Here is an 18002-nt window from a genome sequence, read left to right as displayed (position 1 = left end):
TATCAGTCAACCCTGGCTATATTCCAGCAACTCAAAAAAGAGTCAGGTAATATTTTTGGAAGAAAATCACGGAAACTTAGAAAATAAACAATTCTACCAATGCATTCGGACTGTTCTTCAGACGATCTGCTGCTCATCATCTGCCGTTAGCACCTGTATCCCCCAAACTCAGAACTCATCCAAATAAGGACTAGCCTTCATAACATCGAGTGCTGCGTTTTGGCAATCAGGCACTATATCAAATGCAAGGATTATTATTATTATTATTAGGACATGGTAAAGTGTCCTTATAATAATAATAATCCTTGCATTTTATATAGTGCCTGATTGCTTTGTGGAGACCTCTCAAACAATTCACAGAATATACTGTAAAGTGGTTTGACTGTATAATTTATGGGTGAAATACAATGCACAACAATGTCCTACAAAAAGCAATGGAGTAAGTGACCAGTTTTATTTGGGGGATTTATTGGCCAGAACACCGGGAGAAACTCCCTACTGCCTTTGAATAGTGCCATAGACCTGAACAGGCAGACACACTGGAGTGTCAGCTTAGACTATGTGATTCCAAGTTTGCGTGGAGTTGAACCCATAACCTTCTGATTCAGAGGTGAGAGTATTACCACTGACACACATGGGAAGAGCGAATGCTTCATTCCCAATCACATCTTAAGTCCTTATTTATTTTGCAAGCTCCCTATTCCGTCACAATTGCCGCAACCTTCAACCCCTTTGCCTATTGTTTACCCATCAGTCATTCTTGCTCTCATTCAATACACTCACATTCAAGTCTATCCACTTCCACTTTTTTTTACTATCATCCCCAATCACTCTTACATTTATCCCCTCTTCCACTATCCTCAGTACCTTCTCTCCCTCAGGTTTCAATTTCACTTGACCTGCATTCTTCCATTGTGTGGTTTATCCTGCTTCCTTCTTGGATCTGCAAACCTTTCTTGCTCCTATCCCATTACTCAGCCTCTTTCATTGAGGTGACGTCTGTTTGGTCTGATGGGTCCTTTTCCTCAATGAAGACAAACAGCTGAGCAACAACAACAACTAGAAGATGTTGCAAGGCGCTGGACAATCAATGTTTTGGACCCAAGCTGGGGGTCGGGATTCGGGAAGGTGGAGGGCAGGGGGGAAGGGGGTTGATCGAAAACACAGTCAACGAGGAGGGTCTTGAGATGGGTCTTGAAGGAGGCAAAGGAGGGGTGAGGCAGAGCGCCTGCGGGATGGAGTTCCAGAGGGTGGGGGCAGAGTGGAAGAAGGCCCACCCGCCAATGATGGGGTGGGCAAAGTGTGGGACGTGGAGCAGGCCGGAGCCCGCTGAGTGGAGGGAGCGGGCAGCATGGTGCAGGATAGGAGGTTGCAGAGGTAGGGGGGAGCAAGACCATGGAGGGCTTTCAAGGTGAAGACCAGAATCCTCATTGTATTCTCTGTGTGATGGGAAGCCAGTGGAGTTGGGCGAGGATGGGGGTGATAGATCACGGAGACTGGTGCAGGAAAAAACATGGGCTGCAGAGTTCTGGATGATCTGCAGCCTATGGAGGGAGGAGTTGGAGTGGCCAACAAGCAAGGAGTTTGCATAGTCAAACCTGGATGTTATGAAAGCATGTATGAGCGTTCCGTTGACCTGCGGGGTGAGACAGTGGCGGAGCCAGGCAATGTTGTGGAGGTGGGGGAAGGCAGAGCGAGTCATGGCATGGATGTGGGGTAAAAAGTATAATTGGGGATCAAACAAGACACCAAAGTTCTGGACTGGCTTAGTAAGGTAGTGTGTGCAACCATGCCTAGTGATGCTGTCAGCACCTGAGGTGAGGAGACACTGACGAGAGCCAATCAGGAGGACTTCGGTCTTGTTGACGTTCAACTGAAGAAAGTTAGCTCTTACCCAGGACTTGATGTCTGACAGACATTCTGGAGTCAAGGGTGGAGGCCGAGGGGAACAGTTTTGTGTCAGCTGCATTCATGTGGAAGTTAACCCCATGTCTGCGAATGATGTCACCAAGAGGAAGGGGAATATTAAGTATTGAATATTGAAGAGGAGGGGACCAAGGACAGAGCCCTAAGGTATCCCGCAAGAGACGGTGCAGGGTTAGAGGAGAAACAGTTGAAGATGAAGGTGGAGATGAAGTGGAGATGGTGTGAGAGGTACGATCTGAACTATTCGAGGACAGAACCCTGAAGGTTGAGGTGAGAGGAGAGGCGGTGAAGAAGGATAGAGTGGTCAATGGTGTCAAAGGCAGCAGAGAGGTCAAGGAGGACAAGGCAGAGGAGCACTGGTCACAAATGGACAGAATGTTATTTGTCACTTTGACCAAGGCTGTTTCTGTGCTGTGGGCGGCACGGAAACCCAATTGGAGAGGTTCTTGAAGGGAGTGACAAGAGAGGAAGGAGCAAAGCACTGACTCATTCCAGGACCTTGGAGAGGAAAGGGAGGTTGGAGATGGGGCAATATTTTGAGAGCAGGAATGGGTCCAGGAAGGTTGTTTAAGGATAGGAGTGATGACTGCCATTTTTAAAAGGGTGGGAATGGTAGAAGTAGTCAGGGAGAGATTTATGATGTCTGTGAGTAGAGGGGCAAGGAGGTGGAACTGGGAGGTAAGGAGAGTGTTAGGAATGGGGTCAAGGGAGCGGGTGGTTAGTTTCATTCAGGTTATAGTGGCAGTGAGAGAGGAATGGGAGTCAGGTTCAAAAGACGCTGATCTCATTGACAACACGTCCACGGTAAGAATGTGGCTCAACAAAAGCAAAGAAAACAAATGAGCCATCTCGAATTATGAATTGGGATGTGTTGTTGTGCATTATTTTATTTCTGTGATCCCACTGAGCTGAGCCACTCAATTTGACAATTTGATGAGCGTTTTTGCATCAGTGCAGTAATATGCCATCCTGTTTAAGAAAATAATGTCTGTGCTGAGGGAAAAACTGCCCAACACGGAGATGCATATAAGATAACATCTCAAAAGCGTCTTGTACCAATTATTGGAGCTTCCGTTTTTCGATGTCTAACAAATGCGTGTTAAAAATGTTATGTTAGAAATTCTTTAAAATATATCCATGTCTCTACTTGTCCATTCCATCACATCACCTTGTGCTGTCAGTACTACTGGGGTTAAAAAAGCAAATGCTTTGTCAAAGATATGATAATTATTGTATCTGCTATTGGGGACTGTTCTGAGTCATACCTTTTTCTTGCTATTCCTAAAGACTGGTAGATAAAATAATCAATACACCTCCCCAATTTAGCACAATCATTTGTTTAATCTGAAACCAAATCCAAGATTTTAAATGCCATCCTCCTGGATTTCCATATTGTGACCCTGATTGCTCCCAATCGTTAGAAATAAGTAAAGACTGGAATATACACAATTAGGCTATTTAAAATGAAGGTTTTAAATTAACAACAGGATCCATATTGTCAACAACAAAAAAATAAGTCACTGGGAACACTCAGCAGGTCAGGCAGCATCTTTGGAGAAAGGAAAGTGAGTCAACGTTTCAGGTGCATGACCCTTCGTCAGAACAGAGCATCATGGACCCGAAAACGTTGACTCAGTTTCCTTTTTCCATAGCTGCTGCCTGACCTGCAGAGTGTTCCCAGTGACTTCTGTTTTTGTTTCAGATTTCAGCATTTGCAGTATTTTGCATTTTGTCCACATTATCAATTTTGTTTAAACCAATCTAGATCTTTTTTTCCCCCCATCCAAAAAATTAGCACGAAAATAAAAACAGTTAGTAATTTGATTAGCACATTTCAAGATTTTAATCATTTAATCCACTTATTTCTCAACAGCTCTGCAATTCCTCTTCAACTGTGCCTACAATCATCTCCACCCTCTATCTGGCTCAGTGACAAGTTCCGCCACTGTTAAGCACTCCTAGGCGCTATTTAACTGCAAGTTGTTTATTGCTACTCTAAATGAACCAGTTGCTATTGATTATCGTTATTTATAATAATAATAATCCTTGCATTTGATATAGCGCTTTTCACGTCAGGAGGACGTCCCAAAGCGCTTCACAGAACACACTGTAAAGTGAATTGACTGTATATTTGTGGGCGAACGCGGCAGCCAATTGCACACAGCAATGTCCCACAAACAGTCGTAGATTGAAAATGACCAATTTATTATTGTTTTGGGTTTTGGAGGGATTATTATTAGGCGTGTGGAGTAAGGAAACTTGCCCAAGGTTTCGCCCTGCCTGGAATTGAACTCAGGTCTCTCACTTGCAAAGCGAGTGCTCTAACCACTGAGCTACAGGATTCCACATTTGTTCTCATATGTTGGTTTATGAGCCCTGATAAACCACCTCATGCCATCCTTTAGATTTGGAAGTGGGATTCTGTACACAACACATCCAGGACTGCAATTCACTTTATCTTCAGGTAAATTACCCTATTGTATCTTCAAAAAATTAAAAACAGAAGAGTTGGTTAAGGGCTGCATGCAAAATCTATTTCGTAAAACGAGAGCACAATACTGATGTACGTATTATGCTCCCTTAGTTTGCTAATCAGAGACAAAGTCAATTCAGACTCAATTTACCACGGTGCATCCAAAAGACGCTTTCAGTGTCAGGTGAAACAAAATACAAATTTTCTGCTTCAGTGTAATCAGGAATTATTTTTCTGAGCTTCAAAAAAATGAATGAAGACTACAATGGCTTTCCAGTCCCAAGTGTACAACCTGTAGCTGGTGATGTGTGTTGCAATTCCAATTAAAAATCTTTATAATGTCAACAGCGCTGACATTAAAAAAGCAAATTAACACCACTGCACGGTCCCTAGATTTCATAAAAGCAAATTATTAGTTAGTTTAAGATCAGCAGTAATCAAATATTTCACAGTTACACAGAATGCACTATTTCGGGTAGGGGGGCAAAGGGTGGCAGGAATTTCCAGATTTACTCAGAATAAATTATAGAATCCTTTTATTCATGATCCAGAGTTTAATAAACCAACAAGTTGCCATGGATACTTGTTAGACATGAGTTTTAATTATACAGATTGCTAATCCTATTAACATCAACAGACCATTACATGAACTCTCAGTATTCCGCTGAGTCCACTTTGATAACTATCTAACAAATAACATGCCTATGCATGGCATATATGCAGGAATATTTTTTTGTTTGTCATTCATCAACTTCCTTGTGTCTGTTAATTTCTAACATAATGAACTCACACAGGACTGCATTTGAATGTTTATCCTTTTACTGGGACCATAGAAACCTGTCACTTATTTTTTGTCAACCGTGAAATTCCATCGCCTTGCTTAATGTCACTTATGAATGAATGGAAATGTAATTTGCGTGTGGAAATTTCCCTTTGTCTGGAATCTGCACTCAAACTCGTACCCTGCTTACCTAATCCTGGAAAGTATTCAACACAGGTTGGTAAGAGGCAATGCTTGGGGAGCCCAGAGACTTGGAGCCAGCTCATCTCCAAAGAGACTCCATTTCCTTCTGTTTCCCTCCCTTCCCCCAGCCACTATAGTATAGAAAGAAACAAAATGCAAAATCCTGCAAATGCTGGAAATCTGAAACAAAAACAGAAGTCGCTGGGAACACTCAGCAGGTCAGGCAGCATCTATGGAGAAAGGAAAGTGAGTCAATGTTTCAGATCCACGAAAAGGTACCGCATCATCTGGGTCCCAGACAAAGCTTTTCTCTCCCTGATCTGCCTGGTTTGTTGCAATTTCCCCGCCCCCCCCACCCCCACCTTTGTTTTACATTACTAACACCTCTATTCCCCTGCTTTGTTGCAATCCTCCTTTGTTTTGCATCATTATCACTTCTTTAACCCTGTCCTCTACCCCATTTTCTCCTTTGTCTTCCTTGCCCTGCCACCCCCTCTCTGTTAGCCCTTAGAAGCCTCTCCCTCCCAACATGCCCTGGTTGTGACGAAGGATCATGGATCTGAAACGTTGACTCACTTTCCTTTCTCCATGGAGGCTGCCTGACCTGCTGTGTGTTCCCAACTACGTCTGTTTTGCCCCATAATATAGAAGCTCGTCACCCACCCCAAATTGGATCCAAAACCAATCTTGATTTTTATCCAAATACATGCCCCAGATTGAGAAGGAAAATCACTCTAGTTTCCATCCCTATTGCTATCAGTAGCCTTCTGATTTTTGGGTACAAACAGGTTCGGGCTCAGAAGTGACGCGAAGATAGTTAGTGAGAGGATTCTGTGAAACCAATCCCCAGTAGATCAACAAAGAAAAGCAGGAAATTTAATGAACAAAAAAATTGGGTCTGGAGATGAAAAAACTATTGAAGAATACTTTGTATTTTGTACTCATTATCCAAACTTGGGTCCCAAAATCAATTATAATACTCTTAAATGCCACCTTTCTTTAGATTGGCAGACAGCATAAACCAGGGATTGAAGATGACTGGCCTGATAGGTATATTAATCCCTGTTATTCCCTGAACAAGATCAGCAAGGCATCACACCTGGTTACATTGCCTGATGTTTAGATCTTGGGTCTCTTGACATCATCAACCTGTCCCTCTCCTCTGGCTCTGTCCCCATTCCATTAAAAACTGCCATCATCACGCCCACCCTGAAAAAACCCTCCCTTGATGCGTCGCAGCTATCAAGCTACCGGCCCATCTCCAACCTCCCCTTTCTCTCCAAGGTCTTGGAAAGAGTTGTCGCCTCCCAACTGCGCTCTTTCCTTTCCACCCATTCTCTTTTTGAACCCCTTCAGTCAGGTTTCCGTGCTGCCCATAGCACAGAAACTGCCCTGGTCAAGGTCACCAATGATATCCTGACCATCTGTGACCAGGGCTCCCTCTGTCTCCTCGTCCTCCTCGACCTATCGGCAGCATTCGATACGGTCGACCACGCTATCCTACTCCACCGCTTGTCCTCCCACCTCAACCTTCAAGGCACTGTCCTTGAATGGTTTAGGTCGTACCTTTCTCACCGTCTTCACTTCGTCTCGACGAATGGCTTCTCCTCCACCCCCCGCACTGTCTCATGTGGTGTCCCTCAGGGCTCTGTCCTCGGTCCCCTCCTCTTCACCCTCTATATGCTCCCCCTTGGTGACATCATCCGCAGACATGGAGTTAACTTCCACATGTATGCGGATGACACCCAACTCTACCTTTCCTCCTCTACTCTCAACTCCACGACCACCGATGTCCTGACAGCTGCCTGTCCGACATCGAGTCCTGGACGAGAGACAACTTTCTTCAGCTCAACGTGCGAAAAACCGAGGCCCTCCTGATTGGCTCACGTCAGCGCCTCCGCACCTCAGGCGCTGACACCATCAGCATCCAAGGCTGCACTCTCCACCTCTCAAAGCCAGTCAGGAACCTCGGCGTTTTGTTCGACCCTGAGCTGTCCTTTCTCCCTCACATCCGCACCACAACTGGCACCGCCTTCCATCACCTCCGGAACATCGCCAGACTACGGCACTACCTCACCCCTCACGCTGCTGAAACCCTGGTCCACGCCTTTGTCACCTCAAGGCTGGACTATGGGAACTCTCTCCTCGCCGGCCTTCCCGCCACCTCCCTCCACAAGCTGCAGGTCATTCAGAACTCTGCAGCTCGTGTACTGTCCCGCACCAGGCTTCGGGACCACATCACTCCCACCCTCGCTCGCCTCCACTGGCTCCCCATCCCCCAGAGGATTGATTTCAAGATCCTCATCCTCACCTACAAGGCCATTCACGGCCTTGCTCCCTCCTACCTCTCCGACCTACTATCCCCCTACCTACCTGCCCGTACCCTCCGTTCCTCTGGCTCTGGTCTGCTCCACGTCCCCCGCCCCAACCGCCCTACCATCGGTGGTCGGGCCTTCAGCCTCTCAGCCCCCAGGCTCTGGAACTCCATCCCCCAGTGCCTTCGCCTTGCTTCCTCCCTTTCCTCCTTCAAGGCCGGTCTCAAAACCTTTCTCTTTGACCGAGCCTTCAGCTCCCCTCTCGACTCTCTTCCCCTCCTCGCTCCCTCCCTTCCCTCCCCTCACCCTGACCATTTCCCCCCTCCTTGCTCCCTCCCTTCCCTCACCCTGACCATTTCCCCCCTGCTCGGGTCATGACCCAACTGTGCAGCGCCTTGGGACGTCCTCCTGACGTGAAAGGCGCTTTATAAATGGAATCTTGTTGTTGTTGTTGTTTGAGAGGAAAAGGTTTTCAGTTAGAGTGAACATAGGTGGCACTAGGACTGTTGTCAACTATGATAAGAGTGAGGGTCACTTGCGTATCTTTGTTTATTATCTTTTCTTACTATGGTCATTTGGAAAAGAGGATAAAAGAAACATCTTTGCCTCTGCTGCACGATGGAATAACTATTAAGAGGCAAGGTGAGGAGTCTTCCACACAGTAAGACTTATTATATAGCTGTTTGGCAAAGAGCTCACATAATTCATCACAAAAGGTGTTAAGGAGATGGATAAGGAGACTATTCACCAGTGACAATGAGTAACCAGTGTTCTTTCACAAGTGTCAAATACTCGTGATTTATTACTGCCTCAGGCAACAGTGAGTTATGATGCTTTCTCAGAAATGCAAACAGTCCAGAATTTACTGACCACAATAAGATCTGAGATGAGATCCTCATCTCCAGAATGGAATTGATTTGTTTTTCCTTCCACTGGGACATGGATCCAGGGGCTGGTTCTCTGCTATCTTGTCCACGTGGCCACTTTTTATGTGCGAGCCTTGACACAAATGTGGGAAAGCATTCAACTGCAGGGGATATGACAGTCAAGCTCAACCCTGCTCTGAACTAACATCCACCTTCCTAAACCTGAACAAGGAACAAGAATCCTTAACCCAGAGTGGCGACAGCAATTGTAGCATCCCTAGTATTGTAGCATTCCAACTGAAATCAATCTACTTGACCAAGGTCCAGGATCGAACACAAGATCTTTCACACAATTACAAGAATGGATCAGATGAAGAAGGCTGTTCTTATTTGATCTCATTTGTCCACAATACCTGCACTATCGTCTTTCCAATACAACATCATGCTGTGGCTTAAATGATTCCAGAGTCTTGATTGACCTCAGCCATCCTCCTGGTAACCCAATCCAGTCATTAATTAACCTGTGATTAAAGGAAACATCCTGGTGTCTGCTCCCAGGTTTGGATGGCTCTTTTAATTGCTAAACTAACATTGTTCAGATAATGTGAACATTCAGTTTATTGTGTTTTAATTTATATTTGAAAGTGCTCATCAGTAAGACTTCTAATGCTGGGATTACCCCTTCCTCTTGTTATAATAATAATAATCCTTGCATTTGATATAGCGCTTTTCACGTCGGGAGGACGTCCCAAAGCGCTTCACAGAACACACTGTAAAGTGAATTGACTGTATATTTGTGGGCGAACGCAGCAGCCAATTGCGCACAGCAATGTCCCACAAACAGTCATAGATTGAAAATGACCAATTTATTATTGTTTTTTGGTTTTGGAGGGATTATTATTAGGCGTGTGGAGTAAGGAAACTTGCCCAAGGTTTCGCCCTGCCTGGAATTGAACTCAGGTCTCTCGCTTGCAAAGCGAGTGCTCTAACCACTGAGCCTCAGGACTCCACTTGTTCTTTGCCTATATAAATGATATCCTGCATACAAAATAAAGCTGCTTCTATTCTGCTTCAGTCATGTGCTTTATGTACAATACAATATTGATGGAGGTTATTTGGCCCATCAGGCCATTGCTAGTGCTAACTCATCAAATGGGGCTATCTATTCTCATACCAATTCCATTCTCTTTCTTTATTCCCTTTTGTACTGTTTCTCGACTTGGTGCTTACTTGGGGATATTGATTATAAACTTTAATCAATTCAAGGATCCAGAAATGAAAGACCAATGTGGTAACCCAGGTTGCAATCTCTGCCCTTTAGGAGTAGATTTCCTGCTCTTGAGAGGGTGCCAACTCATATCAAACCAGAGTTCCCTGGGTGGTAGTCACATCCAATATTTTGCCCAAGCAGCTACTCTCAATACATGACCCATGGGGACAATCTATCCCACTCTGATATCCACACATGCCCACTTTCCAGGAGAGGTCACTGAATAATAATCAAAAGGGTGCTTTCTAATTTATTTTCCACAACCTAGACAAGGGCAGAGACTATGGTTTGTGAAGAGTAGGAGGAGTCTTACATCTTACACTGAGCCTCTTGAACTCCATTCGAACACCAATCTCACTTTCTACTTCTTGACTAAACACAACATTTTCCACAGTAAAAATGGACGTGTAACTCAATTGTAGCACGGCTATTTCCCAATGTTTACTTCACGAAGCCACAAGGTGGTGTGTGAAGCACATTCTAAAGTGTATAGTTGCTGTAAAAATACAAAGCAACAACTGACAGAAGACATTGAACACCACAGGTGATTGTATTAAGCAGGCATTTCCAGGAAATTGCAAAAAGTGGCGTAAAGATGCCACTTTATCACATGTGATAAGAGAAAAAAAAAAAAAAAATTGCACAATATCTGCTCACCTCTGAAAACTGCTTGAAAATCAAAGTTGAATAGAGCTTTATGATGGTCCAGCTTTATATTTATTCAAATAATTAGGGCTCAGCAAAATCCAACGTAAATGGTTCTAAGATCATGGAATGTGGAGTTGCTAACTTAAATTTTGAGGGTTTCTTTTACTACTAAAATTACACAACTTACCTCTGATTAATTATTGGTATACAAGAATAGACAGGACAGAAAAAAAAATATTGAGGTCCATCTGCCTGGGATAAACAAAATAAAGTAATGTACTGCTCTATTACACAATCGATTTTTTTGCCAAAAAGCTACCTGGTTCCATTTTGACATCATCTGTTTTCAGTGGTAGTCCATTGTACACATGCACTACTCTTTGTAAACTAATTAAATCCATCCCGTTTGTTTAGTTCCCTCTCTCTGTGCTCCCTGGGTTTACCAGAAAGGATAGTTGAGGCCAAACCACTGGAACCAATTAAAAAAAAGCTTGATCCTGGAATGGGAAGATGGTGGGCATTCTGGAAGGATGAGATCAGATGGACCGAAGGGCCTTCCTTCTTCATCCAAACTTTGTGAATTTCTGATCGTATTTAAACTTAATTATATTAGAATCCAGTTTATCTATGACATTTAGAGTCAAAAACCATTCACTAAAATCTTCTCTGAAACTTATCATAATCAGTTTGAATATTCCCAGCCTCTTGTCCTTTTCACATAACTCAGGTGTCTCGTCCCAAATAACCATTCAGTTGTTCTTCATTGCACCACTTTCAATGCCAAGACTGTATATGATGGGCACAACTGTACATAGTCACTTCAGGTAAGACCAGAGCAGTGTTCACATTGAGTTCTGGTGCTAAGACATTAGCAAGATCTGGATAGTTTTAAGAGGCTGAAAACCATAAACTGGTGGCAAAAACAGTAAGCAGATTATTTTTTAGAAGGGGAGAGACTAGATAGTGTTAGCGTTCAGTGGGACTTGGGTGTCCTTGTACACCAGTCACAAAAAGTTAGTTTGCAGGTACAGCAAGCAATTAAAAAGGCTAACGGTATATTGGCATTTGTTACAAAAGGGTTAGAATATAAGAGTAGCGAAGTCTTGCTGCAACTGTATAGGGCCCTGGTGAGACTGCACTTAGAGTACTGTGTGCAGTTTTGGTCTCCTTATTTAAGAAAGGATGTACTCGCCTTGGAGGGGATACAACATAGATTCACTAGGTTGGTACCTGGGATGAGGGGGATGAGTTATGAGGATAGGTTGAGCAATTTAGGCTTATATTCTCTAGAATATAGAAGAATGAGAGATGATCTTATAGAAACTTATAAGATTATTAAGGGGCATGACAGAATAGATAGTGGAAAACTTTTTCCCCTGGTTGGAGAAACTATAACCAGGGATCACAGTCTTAAAATTAGGGGTAAGCCCTTTCGCACTGAGTTGAGGAAAAACTTCTTCACTCAGAGGGTAACGAATTTATGGAATTCCCTACCCCAAAGGGCTGTAGATGCTCAGTCCTTGAACATATTCAAGACTGAGATTGATAGATTTCTTGTGGATAAAGGGATTAAGGGATATGGGGATAAGGCGTGTAGGTGGAGTTAGAATAGATCAGCCATGATCTTATTGAATGGCGGGGCAGACTCGAGGGGCTGAATGGCCTACTCCTACTCCTAATCTTTATTGCCAGAAGTCATGTTTATCTTATATACAGTGCTCTGGTCAAGCTTATCTCAAGTAATAAATACTTGAGATCTGACTTTCACAACATAAGGGGGCTACCCAGATCTTAAAGACAATGCAGAAGGATGGTAGAGGCCAGAACACTGATTGATGCTGCTATGAGAAGTCAAAAGAGTTGGTTTGGTAAATCGCAGCGTAGATCTACGTGCTCCTCCAGAAGCTCTGATTTCTAATCTCAGTCGAGACTGCCATTCAAACTTGTTTCACAGTTTATGAAAGCACAGCTCAGTTATTTGGGGGCAAGCAAGGGAACAAGATGTACAATAGGAGGGGGAAACGAGAAAAGAAACATCCTTAATCTTCAGCTCCTTGCTTCCTATCTCAGAATCACAGAGTAGCACCAATAAAGAATGCTGGAGAACTAAACTATTAATATGTGAAAATGCACAAACATGGATGTAATTGTTCGAGGCAGTTCTCAGACAGAACATGAAGTTGCTGCAGGAAATAGAATGTGCGCATTGCTTACGAGCATTGCATTATTAAACTTGACAATAAATCTCTCAACAATTGAGTTTAATGTGTCTTCCTTGCTCATTTCTGCCATTTCCTCTCCTAGTCCACCAACACAATGCACGATATCCCAGCTGAAAGGGCAGTCAGTGCCCAGCCCCCAACAGTATGATAATGCCTTTCTGTACTCAGCTACTTGAAGCTGCACAACATCCCTGGTTCTTACCATCATTTACTCCCGGTTGCCAATTCCCTCACCTACAGCAGCAGCCCCATTGACATCAGGAATGGTGAACCATACAACCAGACTCTCATTTCATGATCAACATATTAGCTATTTAATTCACACATACATTTTAATGACCACAGATGAGAGCTTTAAGACAAGCAGCTAACAAAGCTCTCATATCTGCTGGCATAGTGAGAAACAAGAGCAGGGTCAAGAGGGAAAGAGATGGAGCTATATATAGCCACAGAAACATTATATCCCTTAGTTACCAGTGCCAAATATGTGCTGTGCCAGAGCCAACCATCTATAAAAATAGCAGATCTTCATACTCTGTCAATATGTAATTTCAAATTCATCTGTATTCTGGATCAGGTTATACCCACGATTCTTTGGATAATTTCAAGGGCCGGGAAAATGCTGAAAGTGCACAGATATATATTCATCATGAAAAATGCCCTTGTGGTTTGAACAAACTGCACAGACTACAGCGAAGAAAACAACATGCATCTTGAACATAACACTGCTATTTACTGCAGCAGATGAATAGATATACAAGCATGATTGAAAGATCCCTTGTTCAATTAAAAACACAATATAAAGAAGAGCCTCTTTATAACACAGTAGTTTATACTATAAAATTGCAACCTGGGTTGTAACAGGGCATGATTGCTGGTCAACACTTCTGCATTCACTACACATGCATAGAAAGACAACAGAAAATGACCGGATGACCCAGAATTTCGCCCTGTTTCAGTGTGTTGAAATGTTGAAGTTCACAGCAGGATTGTGCTATAAGGGAATCCATGTTATAACAAAGTGCATTATTACAGGCTTCCACTGTATACAGTAAGTTGCGAAAGGAAAGTTACCAAAATTGACCTAAGACAGTTTGGACCTCATCTAATATGTGTTCCTTCACAACCCAGTCACAGTCAAAGAAGCAGGTTTTGGAGACAGGCAGAGAAAGAGCAAGGCCAAGGGTTGAGGGAGGGAACTCCATGTGGTGTTTGTGTGTGTGTGGAGGGGGGGAGGTGGAGGGGGGAGGTAACAGCTGCCAATGTTGGGGGTGGGGGAGAAGAAGGCAAAGGATGCACGCAGCAGGCATGAGTTTGCTGAATGGAGGGGATGAGCAGAAGAACCATGTTGATGATCAAAGAAGTTTGGTGGAATAAAGGTTTGAAGGGATGGGTAGGTGAGGGTGAGGATCTTGAACTTAATCAGTTGGGAGACAAGGAACCAGTGGAGCCTGGATAGTATAGGTGTGATAGACATCAAAAAATTTGTAAGGCCAGGGATATGGGTAGGTGATTTTTGTATGAGCTGGAGCTAGAGGAAGATTGAGATGGGGAGGTGACTAAGCCATGAATGAGGCTTCAAGCAATGTTAGTTGTGAGATAGTGACAGAGTCAGATGATATGGCAAAGATTCAAAAAAGCAATGTTAGTCAGGAACCAGATGTGAGGGAGGAGAGAGAGCTGGGAATCGAATTGAACATCAAAGTTGCATACTGGCTCAATGAGTTTGAAAGCAAGGCTTGGGAGGTTTGTAAAGTCAGACCTAGAAGCAAGGAGATGTTGGCGGGAACGAAGGAGAAAGGCTTCCATCTAGCCTATGTTTAGCTGAAAAAGGATGAGACTCATTTGAGACTTGATGTCTGACAGAAGGGTGGTCAGAACATCAGTGAAACTGGAATCAAGCGTAGAGGTAGAGATGTGAATTTGGATGTTGTCAGTGAAGTGAAAGTTGAACCAATGAAGATTGTCTACTTCACCAAATTCTTGTACACAATCAATCTATAAAGTAATATAGCTGTTAAGTTTTACATTAACAATAGGAACAAAGTTCCTCAGCTCGTAAACATTGCAACAAATGTTCTTTTGTACAGATTGTTTTGAAGTAGATTTATGGCATACCTGAGCTTCCTGAGGGACCTGGGCTGCATCAATTCTGTCAGCAATGTATGACGTCAGCTGTTTGTCAATCAACACGAGAGATTCTTGGATTAAACGCAAGGTTTTGTCAGTCTCCTGAGCCGACTGAATACTCTGCACAAGGACTTGCTGTCTTCTTCCAGCCTAAAAGGTTCAGGGGGAAAAAAAAGTCATTAGCATTTCTTGGCTTTATATCTTGCATTAGCAAAGCTCGAAGATCTTGTGGAGAAGAATAATAAGCAGCACTTTTAAAGACCTTTTGATAAAAGACATTTCTTAGCTGCTTGTGGTTCATCTCCATTTGTAGATGAATGAGAAATTCCACAGAGCTATGCAGATAGGACTGGCACACACAACAATATTGAAAATTTCCCTAAGTACAGATAATCACTAATCCACACATATCATAGTGCTGTTGCTGTAAACTGCTGATCTGAGGTCTCCTACTCTTATCTAGTTTGTCGGATCAGAAGAGCCCCAAAATGACAAGGTCACAGTTAGTAAAAGCTGATCAGTCTCAGGGAACTACACAGATTCTGAAACTGACGATGGTTTGGTGGGATGAAAACAAAAAAGGTTAAAGAGATTTTGTTTGGCTATTTTAAGGGTTTACACGATAGGCAGAAAGAATAGCAATTCCAGTGTTGTCAATTAGGTTTTCTACCAAAAGGGCTTAAGGGATGAAGATTCTCAATTTATTCAAGTAAAATGATTGTGTTTGTTGCAGGATTATTGGTTCATATGCACTGGATGATTTCTTGCATGTAATAATTCCCCTTTCCCCTAAATGGCCTTTGAATTCAATGATTCAGTACTGTAAAATATTTTCAATGCCCTCAGTTACTTGTCTTACTTTATTTCTCCACGTGGCTTGCGATGTAAGAGCTTTATTATATAATAGAATCTACAAAGAATTAAAGAGGAAGATGCTAAGAATTTTATCTTGAATTCAACTGACGCCAAAGTTAAGTGCTGCATTGAATGCACAGACAATCCTGCGTTATCTGAGGTTTCACGATTAAGAGAAAAAGACCCAATTTGATTTTTCACAAGGAAGATACTTTTTCTAAGAGATCTAACACAAATCACAATTGAAACCTCACACAGTAGTATTTTCTATTGATTGTTCCCTAATACTGAACATTGTAAAAAGAGAAATCAATGTAACAATTGGTCAACTCTTGCTGCTTCTCTAATACTATAGATCTTGTATTTAGTAGTAAGGGCCATATTGAGTTCCGGGATGCTTTTAGGTAAATCATTCTGTCCACTTGATTTCACCAGAGTGGAATTTTTAGTGTTATCACATAAACATCTAATGTAAAAATTGCCTGAGGCTAGACTGCCTCTAATTTGGAATAAAGACAGTCATAATGGCCAATGGAAAAACACCAACAACTATTTTGCTTTACAGCACTGAAGCAGAGCGACTAAGTCAAACATCCCACTTAACAAAAATACAGTCAGCTTGAAGTCAGTAAAAACAAGCTGAAAGATGAATTAGCAATCATCTTTTTTAAGACTGATATTTCTCATTCTGATGCACCACATTTATGCAATTTCAGTAATAACTTCTAGAATTGTTTGTGGATCCATCGGTACTGTACACACTCCAACCTGGTCACTGAAGCAAATTAAGTCAATTCACTGCTGAACACACAGGGAAAATGTAGCAGCCAATAATTCTGGAACTGATTCTGATTATGTAGTATATTCAGTATTCTAATTATGTAGTGTATTCAGATCACTGTATTGTGCATTAAAATGTAGAATTGCTGAAGTAATTTGATTCAGCTCATAAGGGGAATATATAATAATTTAGTTTTGTAACCTGTAAAACAGCCTTTGGCAGTTTTCCCTTACAACATTAGTGTTACTGCTGCACCATACCAACATGTTTAGTGTCTTTCAGTTTTTTTTAATATAATTTTTAAATTAGCACCTTTCCAGCAATATATGGATCTGGCATTCAATTTAGTTGGCATTTAATCAAAATAAATACGGTGGAAATTTCTATCTTTTTAAAATCCCTGGCTTGATATTTATATGTTCTAAATATAAATTAATAGTTTTATGATTAATATCATGGGTGAAGAATGAACAAATCACATCGGAATTATTAACGTGTGAAAGGCAGAGAGGATTAGATCATTTGTCTTATAATTGTCAAAATCTAAATATATATCACAGAAACACAGGAATGTCCAGAACCACAAATGACCCTGAAGTCCATCTAGCTAGTCCCATATTAAAAAATCCTGCCCAGATTAATGGGATTATAGTTCTTCCTTTCTATGCCAGATTTAAGGTTTCTACATGAAATTAGTTGGGAAAATTCTGAGGAGAAAGCAAGAGTTACTTCTAATTAATCTTAGCCTACAAGACCATATTGTCCTAAAATTTTAGATCATACAGAATACAGATCAGATAGAAAGCTCTTAAAATTCATTTTTAATTTGAAGCAAGTTCTTTCTAAGAAGTACAGAAAAACAGCTTCCAAATTCAGAATGAATTTAAGAATTTTCCACAATTCTGTCCGATCCTAAATTTGAAACCTAAATGGTTTTGTAGGTAACCAGTCAGAATTTCAGGCAATGGTATTTAATGAATTTCTGTCCATGGTTTCTAACATGGTATTGAACATGGTCCTGTAGCTCAGTGGTTAGAGTACTTGCAAGCAAGAGACCTGGGTTCAATTCTCGGCAGGGCAAACCTTGGGCACATTTCCTTACTCCACACGGCGGATAATAATCACTCAAGAAAAAAAACAATAATAATTTGGTCAATTCAATCCACGACTGTTTGTGGGACACTGCTGTGCACAATTGGCTGCCATGTTTCGCCCACAAATATAAAGTCAATTCACTTTACAGTATCTTCTGTGAAGTGCTTTGAGACGTCTCGAAGACGTGAAAAGCACTATATCAAATGCAAGGATTATTATTATTATTCATTTCTGGAAATTACAACAGCCGTGCTTATTGGTATTGGGATGGGCATGTGTCGATCTAAGAGACACATGCTGCAACATGATCAAAGTCCGATTATCACATGGGAAGCAGAATTCCTGTGCAGTAGTGTTAAACACATGTATTTAAGATCAAGATTCACTTGTTGTATTTCTGCCATGAACAACTTTTTTTGCACTTGCACCGCATGCAGATCAAAGTATTCCAATTCCC

At 42.1% G+C, this 18002-nt stretch overlaps 1 protein-coding gene across 1 annotated transcript in view; it reads right to left on the bottom strand.

Annotated features, from left to right (window-relative positions):
• LOC103186406 (dystrophin-like) overlaps window positions 1-18002 on the bottom strand; it is a 775626-nt gene that overhangs the window by 472904 nt on the left and 284720 nt on the right. Inside the window, 1 exon segment of the mRNA XM_042334068.1 lies at window positions 14803-14964. Coding sequence (XP_042190002.1) covers window positions 14803-14964 — 162 coding nt within the window.

Source organism: Callorhinchus milii, unplaced genomic scaffold (genome assembly GCF_018977255.1).
Source record: "Callorhinchus milii isolate IMCB2004 unplaced genomic scaffold, IMCB_Cmil_1.0 Scaffold4, whole genome shotgun sequence".
Lineage (NCBI taxonomy): Eukaryota > Metazoa > Chordata > Chondrichthyes > Chimaeriformes > Callorhinchidae > Callorhinchus > Callorhinchus milii.
Note: the sequence above shows the minus strand (reverse complement) of the source record. Positions and strands in the feature narration are given on the sequence as shown.